Source organism: Cyrtonyx montezumae, unplaced genomic scaffold (genome assembly GCF_038088225.1).
Source record: "Cyrtonyx montezumae isolate F1298 unplaced genomic scaffold, pur_monq_1.0 scaffold_3, whole genome shotgun sequence".
Classification (NCBI taxonomy): domain Eukaryota; kingdom Metazoa; phylum Chordata; class Aves; order Galliformes; family Odontophoridae; genus Cyrtonyx; species Cyrtonyx montezumae.
The window spans coordinates 123,443,500-123,470,203 of record NW_027072034.1 but is presented as its reverse complement, the minus strand read 5'-3'; the positions used below and the strand labels follow the sequence as shown (position 1 = coordinate 123,470,203).

Genomic DNA, 26,704 nt, shown 5'->3' with positions numbered 1-26,704 from the left:
GCAGTGGATCACTCATAAGCTTTCTTGGAGATGACACACAAAAGCCATTAACAACTCCATAGGAGTGGAAAACAAGGAATAACTGGTAAATAAAAAACAGGCTATGATTCTCATTTCCCAAAAGTCTGTGCTTGTAAGAGATTCACTTGTTATATTCAAAAAGGAAAAGGGGTGAAAAGTAAAATGATTTTTTTTTCAAACTCAAGATAATGAAATGTGCTAATATCACATAATATCTAGCAATTCTGAACAAAAAGGTGTCCTTTACCAGTAAGATGTTAAAAAATTATACATAGAGTCTTCTGAGTTGATGGCTCTTTTTTTGGGAAGATGCTGTTTGCCTAAGAGAGGGGACAAGGCCTTTACTGGGGTATGTTAAAAAATACTACCAAAGGACTGGCATCTTGAAGAGTTGTCAGGACAAAGTCAAAAGCTCATTTCCCTATCCTCTGTGGTACAGAAGGAGATCTGGTATTCAATAATAGAGTAGCTCTGAAAAGTCAAGAAATGCAATTACTTTTAGATGAGAAGTTAGCAGTATGATGTTTAGGGAAATATTCTCGGTAAAACCGGAGAAAAACTGTAGAAACTAAAACATGAGCTCCTGTGAGAGGTTTCCAGGGTTTACACGTAAGAAAGCTCATCTTTTAGCTGTGGTACATAGAAAAAAAAATCTTGAAATCATAGTTATAGCTTGAGGAGGAGGAGAGGAACTATTTGGTGGAGAGCAAACAAACAATATACCCAGGTGTTATGTAAAGGACTGCATGGGAAGGATCAGAGAAAGGTTAAGAATGTTGCTCACATAGGCAGCTACTAAGAAAAGTTATTTTTATTTGGATGAGAACATTTCAATCTGGAATGGAGTAAGAGATGAGATCCTCTTTCTAGTAATTGTATACACATATTCTAGATTACTGTAATTCAGTGTACTGGAAGTGCTAAGTTGTGGCTTGAGCCAGCGATTGAGCACCTGGTGGGAAGGCAGGGCCAACCCAGGGAAGCACAGGTGCATGCAGTGCCCCTGAGTGACCAGGAGTGCAGCCAGTATCCACTCCTTCCTAGATCTCATTTAAGGGTTGGAAGTGGAGGCAAAGGTGACTTGCTAGAGGTTCCTGTGTACCTGAGGCCTAAGGGTAAGCAGAATTATTACTTTTTTCTCTGTTTGCTTCTGTGCCCATGGCTGTTGCATTTGAGCAAGTCCTTGCTTGCTGTGGCCTAGGGCTTTGCTACTATGCAGTCATTGCTGTGCTTTCTGTTGTGTTACAGCCTTATGTTCTGCTCATTAGCTACTTGGCTTGACCACATTGGAAATGTACATATTTTTATTTGCTAGAGAAGGCTTTCAATGTACAACATCAGAAACAGCACCTAGGGACTTCTACTTTTGCACATGACTTGCATGTAGCCATAGAAATGTTGATCATTGTAATTTCCTCTCCTATCAGTAAATTTCCTAGTAATGTGGATCAACTGCCTTATCTTCTTTTCGTATTCCATTAACATGAGAATTTCCTTTTTGGCTCAGAATTACTTTCTGCTCTGTAAGTCTCCTGACATTTCATTCTGGGACTTCTCTCCTGCTGTTTAGATGTGTCTTAGTAATTTTACAGCTTCTGCCCTCATGGGATTTCAGAGGTGAATGGCAGCTGTTCAGCTCTTGGGTCTCTTGTGGTATTTCTATATTTTGTGAGAAGTGTGGCACCTCAGGATACTGGAAACCCTGGAAGTTAGGATGTGCAGCCTTATTTTCAGCTGCATCAAGAGTGACAGCCATGGCTCTAGGGCTGTCTGCTATCTAAGTGCGTGAGTTCATCACAGCCCAGAAGCCTGCAGTAGTGAGCTGTCCTTAAATGTCACATCAGGGCTGTTTGTTCTCCCCACTTCTTTAACAAAGAAAACTGCAGTGTACAATTCTGCTGTAACTGTGGAGAACTGTCACCTGTGCAGTGGTTTGATCTCTGAACGTTCTGAAGCTATGACGTGTAACTGTTTTGGTCTCCTTCATACCATCTTATCTTTGAGAGACTTTTTTTTTTGACTGGTAAAACTCTTTCTTGGAAAGAGATAGTGAGCACTGATGTTACTACAGTATTAGCAGTATGTGTGCTCCAGATCAGATATCTGAAGCTATATATGAAGGGAGTATGTATATGAGTACATATGAAGCTATCTAAAGGAATAACTTCATCTTGGTATATTTTGGTGGTTCTTAATGTTTTCTTTTATTCCATCTCTATCTACAAGGATTCTGGGATCGCAATTCTGTCTTTACAGTACTTCATTCACTTTCTTCTCTTGAATGAAGAATGGCTTGGATTTTTTACCCTGTACTTCCTATTTGCTTTTGTAATGTTACTGCTCTCCCTGCTTTCACCTGCCAGGTGTTCTATGAAGGACCTGGCCATAGGATTGGTTGGCTCATTGAAGGACCTGGTCTTGATTGTGTTATGGCTGGAACTTTCGGCTTCCTTCATCTTGGCAATCTTTTACTTCCAGAGTAGTCCTGGATCTACTGTAAATAAGAGTCCACATTTGACGTCTGTTTCTCATCTTTTATTTGATGTTTGGTCTGTTTTTGTTTTTCAAAGGGCTCAACCTTGTTTTTGATAAGTGCTCTTATTGTCTGTAACCTCATGTAGCCTCAAATTAGGATAGTACGTGGAGGGGTGGTTTATGAGGGCATTTGTAGCTGACAGATTCATAGGTGAACTTGTCCTTGCAAGCAGTTCTTCCTTGGTCTGTATAATGTTGGATTCAATGCATTGGAAACGATGGTGGTGATGTTGGAATATCACAAAGTTTATCAGGTGAATCTCGTGTATTGCTTACACAGGAAGGGAAGAACATTGTATGCAAGTTTGTCTGGTGCTATTGAACCAATATGAGGCTGAAGGTGGCAGTTTCCTGAATTGCATAATTACCAGTGATGAGATGTGGTGTCAGTGCTGTAAGCCAGCGTCGAAGTAGCGGTTCATGGAGTAGAGACATGTGAACTCCCATTGAAGGAAGAAGTGCAAGACTCAGCCCTCAGCAGGTGAAGTGACATGCACTGTCTTTTGGGTAGGAAAGGCGTGATCTGTCTGGATTTTCTGGAAGCTGAATAAACCATCAACTGACCACATCACTGTGACACTACCTAAGCTGAAGGCTTAAACTTCCTCAATCAAGATAGAGACTGCCCTTCTCTAGCAACACAATAGCACCAAGTCTCAACCAGTTTAAAGACATGTACCAGTGGACTATCCTATGACATTCACCATAGGATATGGTTATATTCTGACTTTCATCTATTCAGAACAATGGAAAATGGACTGTGCAGGCAATGTTTTCTTAGCTACTATGCCATCATAGCAACTATGAAACAGTGGGTCACCTCCACTGGTGCAGATTTTTGAGTGGGGCATATGGGCTTCTTTTCATCACTGGTGGAAACTGGCTAATGTTGGGGACTATGCTGAGAGTAGAATTTGCTTTATCAGGTAGTGTTATTGGACTCTCTGTTGTAGTTTCAATGAAAATAAATAGAAGACATTACTTTTGGAGTGACCTATGTAGATGGTATGAGAGCTGCACAGGTAAGCAGAGTAAGCTGGCTTTTTTAATGAGAGAGAGAGGAAACTAAGAAATCTTCATCAATCTTGCTTAAGGATGTTAGTTATGGGAAGAAAGAGGAGGAGAAGACAATCAAATAATCACTTCTGGTTTTTAGATGATTTGATTCTTGTTTTTTTTTTTACTAGACCTCTTTATTCTGCACTGAGACAAGCATTTCTCTTTACATCCAGAGAAGATCTGAGAACATGAAGAGAACCACAGAATTTATGACAATCCCTCTTCACAGAACAGCTCAGAGTTACTCACTTGCATCAGGCAGTGAACTGAATATTTCCCTGAGTTGTTTGCATTTGACTTTCTGAAGTCATAAAAGAAAATGCCACAGGATCATGTCTTGGTCCTTATTTTACTGTACTGGAAGAAGTACATTATTCATTAAAAATAAATAACATGCAGTTATTAGCCTTCTTGTTTAGGCTTACAAATTCTGTGTCCTATTAATGAGTGGAGTCACATGAGTGTAAGTCATCTGGATGTTAATGAAATATTTCTGTCATGGGAATTACTCACATTGTGATGGTATCTGTCTCCATTAAATCTACTGAGAAGTTCATTTAGGGTTAGGTTTGCTTGCTGAAGGTTGCTTGGTTAGGGCTGGGATTAGATTTATGTGCATTTTGCTTCTGTAAGCCAGGATTTTTGAAAACAAAGATCTCTTTCTTCCCTTAAAAAAAAAAATCCTTCTGAACGTTTTTGCTTTTTCTCCAAGCAAGTTATTGAACTCCCTTGCCTGTAACGTTTGCCTGGAACACACCAGTACCTCCATGACATTAAGGCATACTCATTTTCACTCACCTCCCCATTCCTCAGCAATGTTTGTCAGGTATGAAGTTTGATGAGGAAGTCACTGTGTTTAACACTGTACTTATGGCATTGGGAGAATGAAACACTGGAGTAATTCATGCTTAGATATTAGTGACTAACATATACTTTGAATTATTTTTTCCTTGAGAATATGCACTTAGCTATTTTGCCATTTCTATCTACCTGCCTATAGTTAGATTTCTCCCCTCTTCAGGTTTTTTTTTTTCCTCAAAAATGTAATTTGAATGTTACTTGAAGTTTTATAATTGATCGTATATGTATTTGTGACACAGGCGAAGAGATGGTGAATAATGACCTTGGAAGCTCCATAAATAGAAATGAACTGAAAAGTTTTAATGCAACTATGTATGTAAATACATACGTGTGAATTGACTGATACACATTCTAGAAAGCACCTATTGGTGCTAGTCATTAATGTACTTTTCCCAGGATACAACAGTAATCCTGCTGCTGCCATGTGTGCTTCATGGTAGTGTATTTTTATCTTCTTCTATAGGGAGAATATACTATAAATACTTGGAATCTCTAGAATGTTTACTGGTTTTAAAAATAGAGGGGAAAGTGCATGATATTTAGCTGAAAAGCAAAAATACATATTTAAGCCTTACAAGAAAACAAACAGTCTCTGAAGTGGTTTTCTTTTACAGCATATCCAAACAAGACTTTCTGGTAGTTTTGAGGTTTTTGTCAGCTTTTTAGATTTTTTATCAAGTGCCTGATTATTTTGGAAATGTGGTAAAGTGCCAGTTCTGTTATGATTATAGTTGAGGACTTCCTTCTATTTAAAGACTTTGACTACTCTGTTTATAATACTTCTACTTAGATTCTTATACTCTTGTTATCTATGCATGTCTGTGAATTTAGGTTTTTCTTCAGGGTGGTGGACTTTTCACAGTTCACAGAAGAGTATTATTAATAGTAAAGAAGAATCTCAAGATTCTTCACAGATCTTTTCCACAGTGGTAGTCTGGCATTGCCTGTCACAGAATGGTTGAGTTTGGCAGTGATCTCTGCAGGTTGTCTGATCCAACATGTGCTCAAGCAGGGACACCTGGAGCAGAGTATGCAGTCCAGATGGCATAAGTAGTGGATTCTGTAGTTTCAGTAACATGCAAGATTCTCAAGAATCACAGAATTGTAGGGGTTGGAAGGGACCTCTAGAGATAGAGTCCAACCCTCTGCCAAAGCAGCTTGCTAGCCCAGGTTGCACAGGTAGGTGTCCAGGAACATCTCCAGAGAAGGAGACTCCACCACCTCTCTGTGCAGCTGTGCCACTGCTTCATCACTGCACTGTGAAGAAGTTCCCACACACATTTGTGCGGAACTTCCTATGCTTCAGAAACTATATGGGAATATGTTTTGGGGGGCACTGCACATGGAGCATCTGTACAAACAATTGTGTGGCTTTTGACAAAATTTGCGTTTTATTCTCTTGGGCTTTACTGAAGGGCATTAAAGCCACTCTCCCTGCCTCTCTGTGATGACTGTGGGACCTTTGTCACTGTGAGCTTTATACTTTATGGGCATCTATACGAGTCAAATATATTCTCTCTTCACTAAAGTTGGCAGAGCTACTTTCTCTACTCCCAGGATGAGTCCAGACTGAATTTAGAAAAGGAGTGAGCACAATTTTGAGCTTGAAATACCAAGGCCTGAAAATAATACATGAGGACATACAGCAAATATTAATACTGCTTTATTTGGTTGAGCTGGAATGGAACAACCCAATCTTTCAATGGAGGTATGGGAACTGCACAGAAATCTGTAAACTGCTGTTGGTTGTGCAATACAAAGCAGAAGAGAGCTGTGGCTTACATTGTAATGAATGGAAAAGGGGAGAAGTGGTAACTAGTAGTATTGAAGTAGAACAGGGTTTACACTGTGAATTTGGCTGCAGGAGGAGAATGAAAATACACATCTTCTCACATGTGCTTAAAATTACTGTAAATAACATCCAACAAATTATCAAGCTTTTGGTGTTTTTGTGTGGTATGTGATGCCTAGATAACCATGCTGAATCATCTTGTTTAAGCTACATATAGCCTGTATTTCAAAACTTGGCACTATAGCAAAGAGGCTGAAAGAAAGGAGAATAAAGTGCCACAGAATGTCATAACAATGTAGTGTGTTAATTACAAGCCATCATGGTAACAAAAAACATCCTGTCCTGTAACTGTAATTGTCAAACTCATACAAAAAGGCCTGATAACCTCCTTCTCTTTTCCTGTTGAAGATGGAAATCTGAAAACTTGAGGCCAGACAAAGCTTTTTCAGCAATATTGCACTATTTTTCAGAACACAAAATGTTCACAGTGCTAGAAAATCAGGGGAAAGAACAGAAAGGTGTATAATGTAATATACATCAGGACTGATCATAGTGTTTTTTTCATTCTGCCTCTGATCTTAGCTGATGAGGATTAAACTGCATCTGCTTTAACTAAGTGATAACCTGATTCATGGAAAGAATGCCCAGTCTTCTTTTTTCTCCCCAAGTGTCTTCTGTGGATTCAACATATTGGAACTCATTGACTTAAGTGCACTAATCCAACTAACCCTGCTCTTTGGTTAGACAGCAATTACACCCACAGGTGTAAACCCACTCCTCTTTGAACCCTGTTGTAAATCCTGTCCACTTAAATCATTTTCTCAATGGCTTATTGCTATTAATTAATATTCACAGTTGCATCAAAGCCATGTTCCTGCAGAGAGGGAGTATTGGCCTGTTAGTGCCAGCATGAGAGGTGCGTTAGGTAGAGCAAGTAGCCCTGGCAAATTTCCTGTCACCATTCCTTTTGCTTTTCTCAAATACCTACAGTTATTGTATTAAGGAAATGAGAGAGTACTTTGCATACTTCTGTGTATGTATATTTTATACATATATTTTTATGCACTGTGGTGATCGCATTTATTTCCATGTAATGAAACACGCTAGATTTCTCAGGAAAAAGTATTTTCTCTTATGTTCTTATATGAAGGAATGGGACTGGGTGCAGAATAGGCATGTTTCTTTGATGGCACTTGCTGCTCTAACAGCCATCTCTCTACCAGTCCTTGGCTGCCAGGAGCCTAGGGATGTGTCTAGTCAGGAATAGCTTGAGATACTATCAGGAAGCTGAAACTATGTTAGCGAACATCTTGGTAATATCAAACTGGTCTTATATTTAGAGTTTACTACAGAATTTAAACCCTACTACAATTTGACTATATTACAGTCAGTACTGTTAAGGTACACAAAGGTAAATTGGCATAAGCTAGCAGTAGAACAGGCAAGATATGACAAAGGCTGCTTATTTCAACAGCATTAGCTAATCCCTCTTCATGTAAAGGCTCTTTATCAGGTTAATTAAAATATTAACACAATCTTCTTTATTTTAAAATGTAAATTCTGTTTAAATCCACTTTGACCTGAACTTAATACACAGATTGTTAGAATACAGTGCAACTTTTCTGTTTCAGTACAAATAAATAGTACAAGTACAGTAATCTGTTTGGCAGATTTCTGATGTACAGGGATTATTTAAAACACTCCCAGCCTAAGGAATCTGCTGACCATATGATCAACAGATGATCCTATGATATAAATCAGAGCAATACTTTTTTTTTTTTGCTTTAAAGTTGAACTTATTTTAAGTTGGCCTGGTGATTGGATGTGTTATTCCAGGCAGGGTACACTCTCACAGTTGGTCCAAGGTATTTTTTTAAGACTTGATTGTATTCAACCTCGCAAACTGATCACAAGTTACTTCTTTTTGAAGAGTTGATATCACAATAGTGTATTTTTTTTGGCATATATAGTTCTTAGCAATTCTTTCTGATGGTGTCCTGACTAAAACCTGTGAAGTCAACAAAGTTGAATCTGAGAGGTCTTTCTAAAATAAAATGTTCATTTTGTTCTTTAATATTATTAAATAATTATTAAAGAAATAACATGCCTTTCTTTAGGCTTGCGTTGCTTGTATGAACTATTGATACTTGATTTTGCTGAGATTATCTGGAATTACAACGGGCATGTACCATCAACATTTCTCTCTAGGGGAAAAAATGGCATAAGAATTTTCTTTGTCCCAGGCTTGCCATGTTTTATTGCTGGACCTATTTGCACGTGAAATAAATAATAGCTCATGAATTTAAGTTGCTCTACTTCTGTGTATTCAATCTGCCCGCATAGGTTGCTTCCAGTCTTGTGTTATCTTTGGCTTGTCATTCATTGATGTTCGCAGTAATGACTTTAAGTTAGCTTTTTTTGTGGAAGCTTTCACTTAGTCTGTAGACAGATCAGCAGCACCAGTTTGCAGGGAGCATGTGTGCCAGGGTGTCTTCACAGTCCTTCACAGCCTCCTAAAGAGGTCTCTGTTAGGGCTTTTTAAGCATAAACAATTTTGAAAGATTTATATTACTACGGCTTATAAATTAACCAGTTTGAAATTGTGCCCCCTCCAAATCTCATAAAATGCTTGTTTTTCAGATAATATTGACCATATTTTATAACTTGAAAACACTTGGTAACTATTTATAACAGTACTTCCTCCAATATTTCACTCTTCATTCACTACAACTGGAAGTAAACTGATGAGCAATGATTGTTTGGACCTTCTACAGGCTCAAGTATTTCTGCTGTTTGTTATTTCTTTGGTTAAGAATTCAAGAAAAATCTTTGTCCTACTGAATTTGAGTATATATCCTATCCTATTACCTTTGGTGGATGTAGGTGCTTATATTTTCCTTGTCTGCTATGCCAAACACAAGATCTCATGAAGAGTTTGGAAAACATTTCTCATTTGTATGATCATATACCAAGAGATAGATAAGTAGTCTGATTATGAGCATATTAAAATATATTAATATTATCAGTCTATTATGCTGAACAGCGTATAACATAAAATGCACAAGTACACTAGTCCACCGGTCAGAGTGAAAGCCTGAACCTTTCAAACATAAGAACCATATGGTTAAAAAAACCTGTAGTTTTTAATGCTTTCTGGTTTAATTAGAATAATTTTATAAAGTGTAATATTAATTCATTTTATTTTTTTTACACTGTTGTGGGTGAGTACTACAGGCCCCCTGATCAGGAACAGGAGGTTGATGAGGTGATGAGGCCTTCCATAAGCAATTAGAAGTAGTGTCATGTTCCAGGCACTGGTGCTTATGGGGGACTTCAATTATCCAGGCATTTGCTGGATGAGCAACTTGGCCAAGCACGCACGGTCCAGATGGATCGTGCAATGTGTTGAAGACAACTTTCTGATGCAGGTGGAGGAGGAACCGACACGGGGAGGGGTGTTACTGGACCTTATTCTCACTAACAAGGAAGGACTTGTTAAGGAAGTAAAGGTTGGGGGCAGCTTGGGTTGTAGTGATCACAAGATGGTGGAGTTCAAGATCCTGAGTGGAAGGAGCATACCAAAGAGTAGGATTGCTACCCTGGACTTCAGGAGAGCCAACTTTGATTTCTTCCAGGACCTACTTGGAGCTATTCCATGGGCTAGAGTGTTAGAAGGTAAGGGGGCCTGTGAGAGCTGGTCAGCATTTAAACAGCTTTTCTTCCAAGCTCAGGATCAGTGCATCCCTTTGAGCAAGAAATCGGGAAGGGGTAGCAGGAAGCCTGTGTGAATGAGCAAGGAGCTCATGCGCAAACTCAAAGGGAAATGTGTCCATGAAATGTGGAAAAAGAGTCTGACCACTTGGGAAGAATATAGAAACGTTGTCAGGGCCTGCAGGGATGCAATGAGGAAGGCTAAAGCACATCTGGAATTGAATCTGGCAAAAGAGATAAAGGATAATAAAAAAGGCTTTTTCAGCATGTTAACAGAAAAAGGAAGACTAGGGAGAATGTGGCCCCCCTACTAAGTGAGGGGGGCATTCTGGTAATGGGGGATGCTGAGAAGGCGGAGATAACGAATGCCTTCTTTTCTTCTGTCTTCGGTGAAAAAGCTCTCCCTCAGGAATCCCAGACCTTGGAAGTTAGTGAGAGGGTCTGGGGAATGGGAGACTTTCCTTTAGTCAGAGAAGAGGTGGTCTGTGAAAGCCTAGGCAAGTTCATAAATCCATGGGACCTGATGGAGTGCATCCACGGGTGCTGAGGGAGCTGGCAGAGGTGATTGCTGAACCGCTCTCATTTTTGAGAGGTCTTGGAGAATGGGGGATGTGTCTGAAGACTGGAGGATAGCCAATGTCACTCCAGTCTTCAAAAAGGGCAAAAAGGAAGATCTTGGTAATTATAGGCCAGTCAGCCTCATCTCCATCCCTGGAAAGGTGATGGAACAGCTTGTTCTGAATGCCATCTCCAGACAATTGGAAGAAAAGGAGGTTATCAGGAGTAGCCAGCATGAGTTCACCAAGGGGAGGTCAGGCTTGACCAACCTGGTGGCCTTCTATGATGTTGTCCCTGGCTGGGTGAATTGGGGGAGGGGCGGTGGATGTAGTCTACCTTGATTTCAGCAAGGCATTTGATACAGTCTCCCATGACATCCTTATAACAAAGCTAAGGAAGTGTGGGATAGATGAGTGGACCGTGAAGTGGGTTGAGAACTGGCTGACTGGCAGAGCACAGAGGGTTGTCGTTGGTGGTGCAGCGTCTGGTTGGAGACCTGTAACCAGCGGTGTCCCCAGGGGCCTGCGCTGGGTCCAGTCTTGTTCAACATCTTCATCAATGACCTTGATGAGGGGATAGTGGCTACCCTCAGCAAGTTTGCTGATGATACAAATTTGAGAGGATTGGCTGACACACCTGAAGGCTGTTCTGCCATTCAGCAAGACCTGGACAGGCTGAAGAGCTGGGCAGTCAGAAACTGGATGAAATTGAACAAAAGCAAGTGTAGAGTCTTGCACCTAGGGAGGAATAATTGCATGCACCAGTACAGGCTGGGGGATGACCAGCTGAAGAGGAGCTCTGTAGAGAGGAACCTGGGTATCCTGGTGAACGACAGGTTGACCATGAGCCAGCAGTGTGCCCTTGTGGCCAGGAGGGCCAATGGCATTCTGGGATACATTAAAGAGCATGGCCAGCAGGTCAAGGGAGGTGATCCTCCTCCTCTTCTCTGCCATGGTGAGGCCTTATCTGGAGTACTGTGTCCAGTTCTGGGCTCCCCAGTATAAAAAAGACAGGGATCTCTTGGAAAGAGTCCAGTGCAGGGCCACAAAGATGGTGAAGGGCCTGGAGGATCTCCACTATGAAGAAAGGCTAAGTGAACTGGGTCTCTTTAGCCTTGAGAAAAGAAGACTGAGAGGGGACCTGATCCAGGTTTATAAATATCTGAGGTGTGGGGGACAAAGTGGCAAGGCCAGACTCTTCAGCAGTGTGTGGAGACAGGACAACAGGGAATGGACAGGAGTCGGCACGAGTGTGCACAATAACTTCTTTACGGTGAGGGTGATGGAGCACTGGCACAGACTGCACAGGGGGGTTGTGGAATCTCCTTCTCTGGAGATATTCAAGATCCGCCTGGATGCCTACCTGTGCGACCTGGTGTAGGGAGCCTGCTTTGGCAGGAGGGTTGGACTTGATGATCCTTTCCAACCCCTATGATTTAGACTAAACATAAAGACAAATCAGTGGTGTTATATTGTTTACTATGTAGTTCCCCAAGGACTTTTGGTTCCTGTAGAAGGACCAGCCACATAATATCAGATCTACAGAAACCTCTAGTCCATACTTTTAGATGTTATTAACAAATATTTGTATTGCTTTTATACTGATGAGTTCAACATTCCATGAATATTTTTCAAGGTGATACTGAAAGTATACCTAATTAAGGAAAACATCAGAATGTTCATAGAATCAAAAGACTAGAAGATAGAAAATTTGAGTCTTTCCATCACTTACTGTAGCTTCTGTAGTCAAGTGTGAGGTCTATTTAGAAAGCATGAAGTGGAGTAGGAGAGACTTAATTTGCAAAATTGAAGAGATGCACTGAAATGCCCCATAGTTTATACACTTACTTATTTTTGACAGAGTTAATTCCTTCACTGTCATTAACTGGCTTTACTTGTAAAAGCTTTTTTTATGAGCTAATGAAGCTGCTATATACTAAATAGTGGTAAAGGAGAGAACTGGAATGCTTTCAGAGGCTTAATTAAACGTGGTAAATGAATGCTCTGTTGTAGACTCTCTTTTGAACTAAGGGGGAGAAACTGCCCTGTTTTAGAGAAGTGTGCATTTTCACACTGCCCTCTAATTTTCTAAAGCTTCCACGCTCCATAAATATTTAGACATTGGCACCTTGCTGACTCAGAAGCATTGCATAACTGAAAAAAAAGTTGTAGACAGTCTCACTAGAGTGTTAGTTTGATTTAGAAAACACCATGTTTAAACAGAGCCCCTTTATAATTGTGTTTAGAAAATGTCCTCCCAGGGTAGCATTTATCTTCAGTTTCATGTTCTTAGTTTGTGGCCACATGTCTGTGGAGGTAAGAGTACCAAGATAGGGAGTTACTTTGAGACCTCAAAAGAGAATTTTTGCTTGCTCTTTTCCTTTGATGCTGGCTGCTGTAGAGTCATGTTTTAGGTTTCTAAGAGTTTCTAAGAAATTCATGCAAGATGATGAAACACTCTTCGATGGCTTTCTGAATCCAGAGCCAGGAGTCTTATCAGGGCCAAGTCCAGCACTATATTCCAACCAAAAATCGAATGCTTTCTATTCACCATTTCTATCATAGCAGCATAAAAGCACTTCACATAAGATAAGCCTTTTGTATTTTACTGTGTCTGCTGTAGTGGGTATTGTAAAGACTGTGGTAGAGCAAATGTAGGACAAAATACAGAAGAAAGGGTGAAAAAGAGAGATGAGGAGAGCAAGAATGTACCACTGCAGATAAGCATAGGAAAATTCTGTATTGTCTTAATTGTTTGGTGGGTTCATAGGTGTGTGTTTTAATGCAAGAATGGCCAGCAGATGGTCAAACAGATGATTATGAACATCTCAAAAATTATTATTGTAAATAAAGCTTTTATTTAGAGTAACTGAATTGCCTACTGTGCTTGTATATATCAATAAAAGTCAAAACACAGCAAACGAACTGCATTTGATATTGCATCTAATTCATTCCCAGCTTTCAAAGCATCAGATTAGGAGCAGGTAAAATATCTGGAACACCAATGGTCACTTTCATAGTCAAGACAGGATTGACAGCAGTATGCACCAAGAAGAATCCATTTCCCATTTTTGTATTTTCTTAAAATCAATACACACCCCAGCTCATACTCTAACCTTTATAATGACCTCATACATTCTTTTATCAGCAGGTCAGTACATATGTCTGTTGAGTTCTCCAAGTATTTGGGACATTAATTTCCTTTACATTTCTAACTTTACTGTTCATGTTTCGTGTCTGGAGTGCATACTAGAAGAATTTGGTGTATGTGTTCCATCACACGTTTTCAAAAAAGGAAATGGAAGGTATTTCAGTTTTAAGTAACACCATTGTTCTTTTCTAAAAAAATAAGTAATAATTAAATAACTTTAGCATCATTTCCTAAAAATTTTTGCCTGGGAGGCCTTTTACATACCAGTAGTTATTATACTCTAAGGTAAAATTCTTCCCCAAATGCCTCCAGTAAATCATTTTTTAATTTGCTTATAGGGTCAATGATGTGTTTGGAACAGTTTTTTAGTTTGTTGTTACATAGATAACTAACAGTTATTTTCATTAAATGCTCTTTAAATTTCTTTATTGCAAGTAATGAGGAGTTTGTTAGAAAACAAGCTGTATCTGTGTACGTGTCAGTGGGTTTTGCTTAACATCCTGAAACGTACAATAGTTTCCACAGAAGGATGGAATGTCCCTTACATCTGGGTGAGGTAACTGGCCACGTGCAATAGCAAGTCAGCAGAACACACTTAATATCTCCCAGCAGGACTACTAACACCTGTTTCACCAGGGTGGGTTTTCAAATTTACACCACCCACTGAAACTTAACATTGTCTTCCAGTACAGTAACAAAAGTGTCTTGCAATGAACTATCACCTTAGAAGCTCTTGGGAAATTAACCATGAAAATGAGAAGTAATGTGATTTCTAAATTCCTCTTCTTTTTTGCTGTTGAGTTGGTTTATCTCTGTTTCCTCTAGTTTCAGTTTTTCCCATTTCATTTGAGTTTATCCTCATGATGAACCACGTATTCATGGCAAATTTCTTCCATTCTCGGTAAATGCAGGTCAAGGGGATGCTACTACATTCAACCTGCCATACTAGCAGCTTGCATAAAGGCTAATAAATCTTGAAATTAAAGACAGGGTTTTTTTTGTTTTGTTTTAGTGGGGTCAGTGTCAGTTTTGTGTTACTCTGGGCCATGTTTCTTCCAATACCATTTTCTTCAGGGTTTGGAAATAGGAGGGCTGCTTCAAAAGTAATGCCTCCTATTTTTTATTTTATTTTTTTAATGTTGGGTCGCAATGTCAGAGGTGAATGTTGGTGATACGGCAGTAGAGGTGGAACCTTCCCACCAATATTCTGTTACATATTGTTGCCATGTGACAGATAGCAGCAGAGGGGCACTCTGCAATAGAAATGCGTGTGAAGCAGTGGTGTGGCACTAAATTCTTCCATATAGGAAGAATGGCACCCTTTGACATTCATCAACACCAGCTGAATATTTTTGGAGACCAAACAGTGGATGTGAGCACAGTGAGGATGTGGACAGTGCTTTTCAGCAGTGGTGACAGTGAGGCACCTCCTCTAGTGAAGATGCTACAAGTACAGCATGTGTGCTCTTGATGACTATGTTGAAAAATAGCATTTTGTAGCTGGCTGATAATTTGCTCTGTCAAGTATTGTTTTTGTGCTCTTTTAATCTGCTGTAGTTTTCATGGTAATAAATAGGAGGCATTGCTTTCAGAGTGACCTATGTATGTGGGTGTATGCTCTGTTCTTGTGTGTGGTAGCATTAAAATAATAATTTTCTTAATAGTATGTGAAATTACAGGAGATCTTGATGGAAGATAACGTTTTGACAGTTTCACTCAAAAGCAATAATTTTTTGGCATAAATGTATATTATTTTTCCTTCTAGTACTTGAAGGGAGCTTATAAACAGGAGAGATAGACTTACATTTTACTTTGTCTGATAATGATAGGGTAAGGGGAATTATTTTAAATTAAAAGACAGGAGATTTAGGTTAGATGTTAGGATGAAATTTTTGATTCCGAGGCAGTGGCACAGGTTGTTCACAGAAGCTGTAGGCCCCATCCCTGGAGGTATTCAAGGCTGGGTTGGACAGGGCCCTTACCTAGTGGATGGCAGTTCTGTCTACGGTAGTGGGGTGGAATTGCATGGTCTTTAGGGTCCCTTCCAACCCAAGCCATTCTATGATTCTATTAATATATTAACATAAATATGGTTTAGTGAGGACTGTCGGTGATAGGTAGGTGGTTGGACTGGATGGTTTTGTAGGCCTTTTCCAACCTTGATGATTCTATGATTCTACATTAATAAGTATGACCAACTGTATGTATGCAATAGACTAGAGAGCACATGCCTTACATTCAGACTGTTAAACTAGTTTGACTTGTGTGATATCAGAAGAAACCAGTTGGCTTGCTATACTACAACTACAGTAGTTGTGAAGTTAGCTTGTAGGAGTTTGTTTCCCATTGTTCCTTTCAAAATCTTTACATCCTTCTGCTTTTTTCTAGCTATAGAGGTGATCTGGTTCTAACCTCCTGCCATGGGCAGGAACACTTTCCACTGGATCAGGCTGCCCCTGGGCCACATCCATCTTGGCCTTGAATGCCTCCAGAGATGGGATATCTGCAGCTTCTCTGGGCAGTATGTTCCAGTTCCTCACCATTTTTTTATTTCTGTGATAATTTAAGAAGTACTTCCCCTGAGCTGTTGGGAATGGGGCATTTGAAGTAAAGATAGGCAGGAGGTTGAGACACTGAACAGGGTAATTCATTTTGTTATACCAGTTTTAATCTTGAATAATATTGAACCTCCTCGGAATAAGCCAGCTATTTGCAATGGGGTTTTGAGCCCAACACTCAGCCTTACATAGTCATAGCATATACACATACATATATATACATATATATGCACATACAGTGAAAGAATGATGCTAAGTAGAATAGCATGTAATATTATCAGTTATCACTTTATTTGAAATGGAGGAAGTACTTAAGTTATTTTAGTTTAATTTTTTAGTGAAGAAAATATTGGATCTTTTACCATTTTGTACACAGCAGAACAGCTGAGTGCCCACCTGCTTGGATTATGAAGTCTAGTTCTTTTAAGCAAGCTTGGAGATAGAACTGAAGATAAAAACATCAGTATAAAACTGCAGATGTGTTCTCTTCATATCTCTATATTGTGTGTTTCTAGCCCTGTACTTTAAGGAGAGGCAGAACAGGAACACAAAGTAGTAAAACCAGCTGGTTTTAAAATACTACTAATAATGGTAGTAATAATAATAATGGAGTAAAGTTACAAGGCAAACTAAAAATCTAGGTGTTGTCCACACTACAACTGAATTGTCAGCAAGTCGGACCATATACAACGTATGAGTCAACTGAGAACAGAAAGTGAAATAAGCTTGTCCTTCTTAGTCTCTGAAACAGCATTAGGTACAGCAGGTTGTACAAGGTTATAAACCTGACATAGTAGGAGATCTTTTATGTACTGGAGTTATTTAATTATTTATTTATTTTCATTTTTACTGAGTATCAGTGAGAGTGTATGTGAGGAGTATTCTGTCCCTAATTACGTAAGAAGTGATGACGGTCTAGGCCACATCCACCTTAAAATATTTTTCAGTCTCCTCTAGAGCATTCCTTATAACTAAGTCTTCATGGACTGTTTCATACACTCCCTGGCTCAAGTGTGCACGAAAAATGCTTTCATCTACACATGAACATGTGTCTTGGTTGCGTGCCTGAACTTCCATTCTTTATACAGCCCACAGTTAAGACCAGAACTAAAATTCATCTAAGAGTAAGCCAGTAGCAAAAACTCAAAAGCTAGTATTTCCTCTTGCATTCTTTGCATGTGATAGACATACAAATAGGATCTGCTTTTCCATTTTTCATTTTAATTATCAATGCTGTTAATAGTCATGGTATCTCTAATCTCAAATGACTTCTACTCAATACTAGTATCAATATTGATACTGAACAGTTTATGATTTTTGTGTTCTAGAAGGTTAGTATATATGTGTATTTCTGAGTTTCTGTGACCATCTGTTATCAGCCATCAGCAAAACTTCCACAGAGCAAACCCTTACAAGGTTTTATCTGGTGCTGTGTATTGTGATTCAGAAGTTTAAAACACATGTTGTTAGGGAAGGTAGTACGGAATTAAGTGCTTGCTAACAAATAGTACTCTTCTATTTTTGTGCTCAAAATAATGAAGAGAGATTTAGTAGCATATATGTATAAAAACACTCTCACAGTGTGTCCTGTTCTCCAGGGTAACAGTCTGCTAGAAGCAGACGTGCGTCTATAAGTTCTTGTGAACTATACTGTCATAAACTTAAAAAGAATTAGTTAAATCAATATATTTTTCAGAGCTTTTTACAAATGCAGGAAACCATCCTGCTGTATTACTCATCATTACTTGTCTTCTGAGTATCCCACAATTAAATTCATGTTGGAAATGAAGAAAGTGTTTTCTGCCAGACAGAAGAGATGAAAGCTAATCTTGGTAACAGCAAAAATAATTACAATGAATAGATGTGTTCTATATGTTGAGTCACTGGTGAGTACAATCCCACAAATGATCTCTTCCTGTAAGTCTGCTGACTGCTGAGTATTAAGTACTACTGTTTATCTACACGCAAGTCCCAAAGTCTGGTTTAGTGTTTTATTTCTGCCAGTAAAATTTCAAATAGCTATGTCAAAAGTAGATTATGTAAGACTATAGTATGTAATATATTACAGAAGATTTGAGGTGTATCTTCTTTATATGCAGTATGATGTAATAATAATGTGCAGTTCTGCTTCTTTGTGCATAGTCGTTTAAAATATAATCCTTTAAAATGTGGGTATAGAAATATCCTGGGATCCACTAGTTTTTATGGTGTAAGTATTTCAGATCAGTTTTTCACAGTGCTGTGTCTGTGAAGAGTATTCAAAGGATTTGATGTACAAAAGTAGCTTAATTCTGTATAACCATAACTCATTAGCCTTAATTTAATAAGCATCAAATGGTATTATCTACCTGATGGTTCTCCGGAATCTTGATTCCTAAATTATCACCTTCTTAGCAGTTTCTTTGCACTCATGATATTGAAGCTACATTTCAGAGCAGATCAAGTTATTCCTCGGCTTTGATAAGGAAGTGATTATATAGTCAGAGATTATTGCTTTTCAGAAGTAAACAAAACTATCTCATGACTTTCTATGTGGTTAATTGAGTACGTAGGTGGACAAATGTACGTGTCAGTAAAGTGCTACCGCATCACTCATTTACTTATTCTGTTTTTATATTTTAACATTTTTAATGTGGCAAATCAGTTATTCATATCTTCCAGTCTAGTATAAAATAAGAGATTTGGAACAAAAAATATTCTGGATTGATAGGGATGAAGCACTTCTCAGCAACAGCCTAATCTTGGCAATATATAGCTGAACAAGCAAATTTGCACTTCTGATTCACTTGCTATCACTTAATACACATGGTTTTAAATCTGTTTAACCTGAATTCTGTACTAGATCATCCTGTATTTTTGAATTACATTGTAATTCTGATGGTACTGTTTGTGCTAATGGGGGTAGAATCTCTGTGAATTGGTGCTGTTTGAAAGCAGAATTCATTACGAAGTTGTGGGCATATATCTTGAAATTTGTCTGACATCTATGTGAAGAGTAACAAAGCAAAATCCTTAGTACTTTATGTATAAGCAGGTACATTTCTGCGTATGCAGTGTTAGCAATGTGAAGGATTTATCCTGGCATATAGTAATGCCACCACTAACTACTTAAATACACACAGACTTCAGGGATTCATACCACCCTTGATTGAAACAGTATTGACTGGGAGCTGCTTGAAGTCTCTTAGAGTCTTTGTGATTGAAAAATTACTCTCATCTGTGGCTAAGTTTGAATAAAAAGTGTTCAGGATTTCTAGGGTTTGAGTTCAAAGAACAACTGTGGTTTGCCAAAGCAAGAAGTAGGTAATTAAAGCAGCATTTATAGACATACTGGAAGCTTCAAAATGGGACAACTTGAAGGCTAACTTCTTCTAGAAAGATTCTTCTGGAAAGAAAGTGAGAATAATCCAGAAGTGTATTAATGGATGTTTCACAGAATTTCCTAATAGATTGTGAGAGTTGTATAGTAACTGCAGTTATTATCAGAAAACTGACTGCAAGAGTTATGTTCTGACATTTTCTGTGTATTATGTGGCTGTGAGCTGCCAGGCCAAACTTGCTCTATTCACAAGCCAAAATAAGACTTTATTATAAGGCTAATACTGCAACCACAGTCCATTGTCTGAAAGTTGGCCTCTGCTATTACTTTCTACAGCACCACCAAGAGGAATGATTTTGGACTCAGGGTTTCTGTTAGAATTCCCTGGTGAACTATGAAGGAAAACAGAGTTTGCTTTGCAGTTTGTAGTATTTTGTGTCATCAGTGTTAATAATAATGACTAGATTTGTCTGCAGATTTAAGAGATGTGACTTGAAAGGCACATAGAGTAGATGTAGACATGTAAAGTAACCAGGAGCCATTTCTATAGGATGTTTTTCATCTTCAGTATGGTGAGGTTTTAGCTTACTATTTACTAAATATACAGTATTACAGATACATTGACATGTTTTCATAGTACGATGTATTATAGTACACAGTGAATTAATTTTTGTTTATAGTCGTAGTCTCCTGAAGTATGGTGGAGAATACATGCCAGTTATGAAGAATACTAATTATGCTAGCAGGTCTCCTAGGAAACATTGATTTGGTTATTTTGATGTAGGCATTACTGACTCTGGTCCAATTTTTAATTTTTTTTCATTTGGTTCCAGTACTAAGTGGTAGAGCAAAACTTCCCATCTTTGAAGTAGTTCCTTCTGCATTATTGTTGATTTGAAAGTTCAAAGAGGCACAGTTATATAGCTTATATCCAAACAAATCTTCACTTCTGCTAAATTCTTCAAGACAGAAAAATTTCCATTCAAATTGTTTTCTTGTGTAGTTGACATTCTTTAAAGGTCGTGCAGAGTTATCCTCATCATGTGTATTATTTTCATGACTGATCCAGGGGTGTAGTTGGAGGTCAGGGCTGAGCCAGCTCATTCTCTTGCCATTGCTGTCAGGAGTGGCTTAATCTCCCTGTCCCTCCTCCTCATCTTCCCTGTCCTCCCTGAACTATGCATCACTCAAGCTTGGATACACCCTTTCCTCCTCTGATGCCTGTGCTCATCTGTCTGCATGGGAAACTGAAGTGACTAAAATGATTGCTTTTTTTGCTGGGTGAGTTTTCTGTGCTGAGCGAGCTCTTGGTGTGCTCAGAGAATCATTGAAGATCAGACGAGGTGACAGCAGCAGGGCTCCACACCTGGGAGGAGAAGAAGAGGTGAGGAAGAAGCAGATCTTCCTATTTTAGATACAGCCTACTTTCAACTCACTTAGCTGTATCACATCATTGCCCTTTTTGAAATGACTTAGTTTGTTTATCCATTGGACTACTTGTTTATTTACTTTCATGATGTGAAACTACATAAACATTTAAGAAAATCACAGAGTTAATGGCTGAGTGTCTGCATTTACAGTGCTTGACTGGAATAATCCCATTGATTTCTATGGCAGTTATTCCACTATTCCAGCTATACAAATAGGTGAATGCTGCCAAACTGATTGGTTAAAGTTTTATGATGAACTCCAACTTAAGAGTAACATTAATCAGAGTTAACTGCGGAGTTGTTTATTTTTTTTTAATTGATCTAGGAGAGAGATTGCTAATTGTTTCCTACAAATGGTAGTATGTTGTTAGAAATAGTTAACTCAGTGTAGGAAAATACCTTTTTAAAAATACAGTTACTGTATGTTTTGGATGTTTGGATGTTTTGGAGTTTGTTGTGCTTGTTAAGCACATGTCTAAGAGCTTTGCAGATGCTTATGTTTATAAGTAGTATTTGTGGGTCAAGAAAGTCTGTGTAAACTCATATATATTTCAAGGGTCAGTATTAAAAACATTTCTATTCCTTTAGCTAATATTATTTGCCATGGATAAGGATAGCAATGCAGTCATAGAAAGATGGCGATAATTTAAGGCCTTTCTCTCAGGTTAGGAAAGATATGTCAACAATCAAATACTTTTTATTCAAGGAATGAATTTAACCCTGATATTATCAAGGTTGAAAACTGATTATAATGAGGCACTGGAAAATGTGTAAACATTAAAACAAAAGTAACAGCATGGACTTGATCTACTGCAGGTTTATGGGTATGGTGCTTGTTCCTTTTAGTACTCCCCAGTGACAATAGGTGTTTCAAATATATTGTTAATATTTCTGTGATCTCAATTATGTAAGAAAAAAGAAGTCCTATAACCTAAAAAAAATATAGTTTTAAGTCGAGTCTGTGTAAGGCAGTTGACGTAGGACTCTGCTCCTCATACCATTATTTTGAGTAGATAAGAATATATTGAGTCATACAAAGTTGTTAGTTGAGAGGTGTTACCTTTATATCTGGTATTTGCTTCATACTTCCTGAAAGGGTGTGGGAAACCAGTCAGGGATGGTCATTCAAATGAACCTTTTGGAATTGTCTGCTGTCTAATTTGTGAAACGTAGAATGCTGAAAAGAGTTAATGCCATGACTAGTTATTGTAGAGACAGGTTTGATCCTTTTATTGGTCTACATTCAGGCTACGTTTTCTTCTTTTCCCTCAAGCTGTCTTTGGCAACTGTAAAATTCATCTAAAACATCAGCGACATGTCTTTTAATAAGCAAGCACTTTTCAGAGATGCACAGTTTTAAATAAATAAATGCGATTCTAAATAATTTTAGAAGAAAAAAGGAAAATAAAACATTGCTCAGACATCATCTTCACAGAATTCTACATCATCCCAGGGAAATACCTTTTCTAAAACATTTATTGGATGCTTTTGGTTTCATTTTTCAGCTAACTCAGTTATCAGCTTCTCTAGTTTAGGGTCTAACCCTCTAAGGGTGCTTTCTTTGCTGTTTGTTTGCAGTGTATCAAATCCAGTTTTATGTTAAGTAGATGAGTTGCTGAATTGCCAGCATGCCATTCTGGATCGGGCATTTATGAATTGTTTTTAAGCAGCAAAGTGGACAATGAAAGCTTTATATCACATCCCTAATTAGGAGTAATCATTCTTGTTAAACTTTGGTAAAGAGCTGTAGTATGCAGTGAATGTAAAGTATTCATTCCTAGGATGTTTTTCTTTTTCCTTTTCCCTACACTTTAGTACATTTTGTCAAATAGTCTTATGCTGCTTGTTATCTATGTTCATATTGCAGATTGAGAATGTTGATGTCTGCCTCAGCTTTCTGGCAGCCAGAGGTGTAAATGTCCAAGGTCTTTCTGCAGAAGGTAAGAGAAATAGGTCATCAAAGCAAATAACTGGATTTTTTTGTGAAAACTAATCTTTTTTATAGAATTGTTTTGTACTTCTATACCAAGCTGTAGCTGTTTTGAACAGAATTCAAGTACTGATTACTGATGGGAAGTAAGAGAAAACTTTAATTTTCCATTGAAGTTGAACTAAGAAGTTAAGTATATTTACAAAACTAAAGGCAACCTTTATTAACCTTTTCATGTTATCACCACAGTGTCAGGTAGGTACAGTTTTTCCCAAGTACACGTTTTGTCTTGTTCATATACGAGTTTCAAAGCAACTAACATAGGTATAAGAATCTTGCTCAGATAAATAAACCCAGGGAGGAGTGCTTAAAAGCTTTTATTATCAGTAGTAGTGTTGTCAGGATCCGTCTGAAATGTGTTATGTAACTATGATGTGTTGTATGAAGTGGAAGAGAAGATGGTCTTTCTGCTTATATTGTTGCTCTTTTTAATTGTCTTAATTAAGTTACTGCTTGATGTGGTTATAAGTAATCAATATATCAAAGTACCAATTGTCTTAATATGTAATATCTATCAACGTAGACTTAAGTCATGTGTTTATTTTATTTTGTAATGTAATAAAATGTGTGCAAACATTTGTCCTGTGAAGAATTAAGCAGTTCTGCAGGGTTCTCTGTACCATAGAAATTCATTTGAATTCCATGGTAGATGAAGCCAATAGGTATTACCAGTCACAATCCTATATATTTATTTTGCATGTGGCAAAACTAAGAGACAGAAAGCAATTATTTTGAGAGAACATGTTCCATTTATTTTTAAAAGATAAGGAGAATAAAAGCTTTGAATGCTAGCTAGTGCTTGATTTTAAAATTAACTAATCACTATCTTCAACCACCCTCACTTTTCTGTACCTCTGGTGGAAGCGTAACATGGCCATTGTATGTTCTATCTTTTCTCTATAATTGTCTAATAATGGAGAACTCCTTAAGTGATAAAAGGAACCTGTGTATATAATGAAGATACGTTGATGAATGAGACTACAGAGTATTTACATGCTGCTTTTCATCTCAAAGACATTATTTTAACACAATTTTCCTTGAGTTCTGAAATAAACTAACAAACAGCAAAACTAGTTTTACTGTTATATAAACTATGGAGTAGATCTTATTACTGTCTCTGTAGTGATGTTACACCAAACTGATACAGAAATGTGACTCCCTTAAACGTAGAATTCTTAACATGTACTGTTTTGATCATTAAAATTTCCTTGAGAAGAAGGAACTGAGGAAAAACTGCTATGTTGTTCTTATCGCTAAGTTATCAGGTTATCTTCATAGTGTTTTTTCATCGCATTTATGTTTAAAATCAGTGAAGTTCACAAACTGGTATGGCTGTTTCTTGTAATGGTAAATGTTTCTTATTGCTGTTGGGATACATTTTAATACATTTTGCATGGTTTTCCAAACAGAAAACTATGATCTTGACAAAGATTAAAGATTTCAAAACCGATTTCCCACCTCATTTAGAATTTGAGCAAGGAATTCTGGAACAAAAGTTGTTTTTAAATCTTGACAGCAAAGTGTCTACTGGAGAACATAGATGATAAATAATAAACCTGTCTGAGCAAAGAAAAATAATTCTCTTCCCTGGAAATATTTAGTACTTATGATAGTTTTCTGGAGGTTTATGTTTTAAGAGAAGTCTTCCAACTGTAGCTGGTCTAAAAGCAGGGAAGAATAAGTGTAACATTGATCACATTGTCCTTTAGAAATAGTTAAACATAAGGTTTAACACACATGCTGAGGTGAAATTAGAAGGTAAGAGTATATGGATGTGATTTAATGAACAAGGAATTATTTTCCTGAGCATTACATGATGCAGAATGATAAGAATAAATAATGTAATAACTGGCACAGAACTAGAGAAGCTTAAAGAATGGTAGTTAAGTTTTGATTTGCCTTTTTTTTATAATTTAATTTTTTTTAAGATTTTTTTTCCCTTGGTTATGATCTTCCTTGATAGAAATATAACTGCAGAAGTCGTTATTCCTTAAACAGCTTCCTAATTCTGAGAAAGTTCTTCTGCATGTTGCTGATGATCTCATGAGGAATCAGAGATCTTACTGCATCTTCATGGGGAGCAGGAGCAAGTATAGATACATAGAACAAATTTCCATTTTGCACTGTGCATTACGATGCTCAGAAATGCTTGCTCTTGCTGAACACAGAGAGCCTAAGAGTTCTAGTGTTTGATGGCCTGCTCATGTATGCACCATTATTTCACCTGTGAAAAGGAAATGATTGATTTAAAGAGCAATATTACAGTTTTTGTACTGTACCAAACATTTGTTAGGAGAGGCTGTGTAGCACATAAAACTCAATCTTTGTATTTGCAGGGAAGACAAATATTGAAATGTTGCATGTTAGGTTACAAGGCTATCGGTCTAATGAAAACCTTACTCAAGAAGCCCAGTGCCAAAGAAAATTAATAATGAGGTTATGAACAGACCTAAGTGCTGCAAATAATTTCATTAAGGCCCCCTGAGGCTTCTTTTTTGACATGGAGATCCTTTATGAGCAAAGAATAACATCAGCCTTTTAAAACCCTCATCTCAGGCTGCACAAAGACAGAGGAGTGGGAGACTTAAGAATTCTACTCTGAGACAACAAAATTTCATATGGAAGACTACAAGTGAAAGCTATAGTTTTGAAGTTTTTGTTAATCAGTACAGAAGTGTCAAATAGAGCACTAGAAAATAATGCAACTGGAAAATTCAAAGATGTAATCACAAGTCTTATGGTCACCTCTTTTCATTGGTATTTTCCATTAATCTGTTTCTCTTGAGCTCCTTGCTAATTCTTGCAAATGCATATGCACTTATCCAGAAGACTGCCAATATCTCCTCTTGTTGTCCATTGCTCAGAAGCCACTGGGCCCAAGAATTTGCCCAAGAAGCCAGAAGTGAAATGCAAAGCCACTAGTTAGAAGGGATGTTTACCTAAAGGCAGAAAAACTGAGATTTTACTAGCTGTTCTCACCTCTCTACTTCCCAAGAATTCTTGTACTGAGTTGAGACTGCACTATATTTTCAAATGTACATGTTTAATGTTAGTGTTGCTTTTCTTTATGACTATGCACATGTGTTTTGTCATGAGAACATTAGAGTTGGGTTTCTTGCACCAACAGCGCATAAATAAGCAAAGATTATAACAAACAATAAAGTATTAGTGACACATTTCTCTCATAGTAGAGAGAAATACAGGACAGTATAAATATGTGTAGGTTTGTTTACACGGATGTTTGAGTATAAAACTTTTTCAAAACTGAAAGTCTAAAACCACATCATTTTCACTTCTTTTTCTTTTTTTTTCTTTTTTTTTAATATAGAAATAAGGAATGGAAATTTGAAAGCCATTTTAGGGCTGTTTTTCAGTTTGTCTCGATACAAACAGCAGCAACATCATCAGCAACAGTACTACCAGTCTTTGGTGGAGCTACAACAGCAAGTACCTTCATCTCCAGCAGAAGTTAGCCAATCCAAAACACAAGATATGCAGTCGAGGTAGGTAAAAAAACCTAATTTTCTTATGTGAAAAAACAATTATTTTGCGTGTTCAAAAAGGAGAAATTTTTTGTGGAAAAGCAGGACACTTACAAGAGACTTGTATTTTATGTATTATTATTTTGTATAAATGTTGAGATAAATATTTATCTTACGTGTTTGCTTGGTATTAAGCTTGTATTTCTTGATAATAAAGCAAGAGTCAGAGAAGAGAATC

General features: G+C 37.7%; 1 protein-coding gene across 2 annotated transcripts in view; it reads left to right on the top strand.

Moving 5' to 3' along the window:
- Positions 1–26,704, top strand: part of NAV3 (neuron navigator 3) — a 258,103-nt gene that overhangs the window by 80,631 nt on the left and 150,768 nt on the right. For both annotated transcript variants that reach the window (XM_065743241.1, XM_065743240.1), the window contains exons 4-5: positions 22,862–22,934; positions 26,313–26,487. In XM_065743241.1, coding sequence (XP_065599313.1) covers positions 22,862–22,934; positions 26,313–26,487 — 248 coding nt within the window. The remainder of the gene's footprint in view (positions 1–22,861; positions 22,935–26,312; positions 26,488–26,704) is intronic.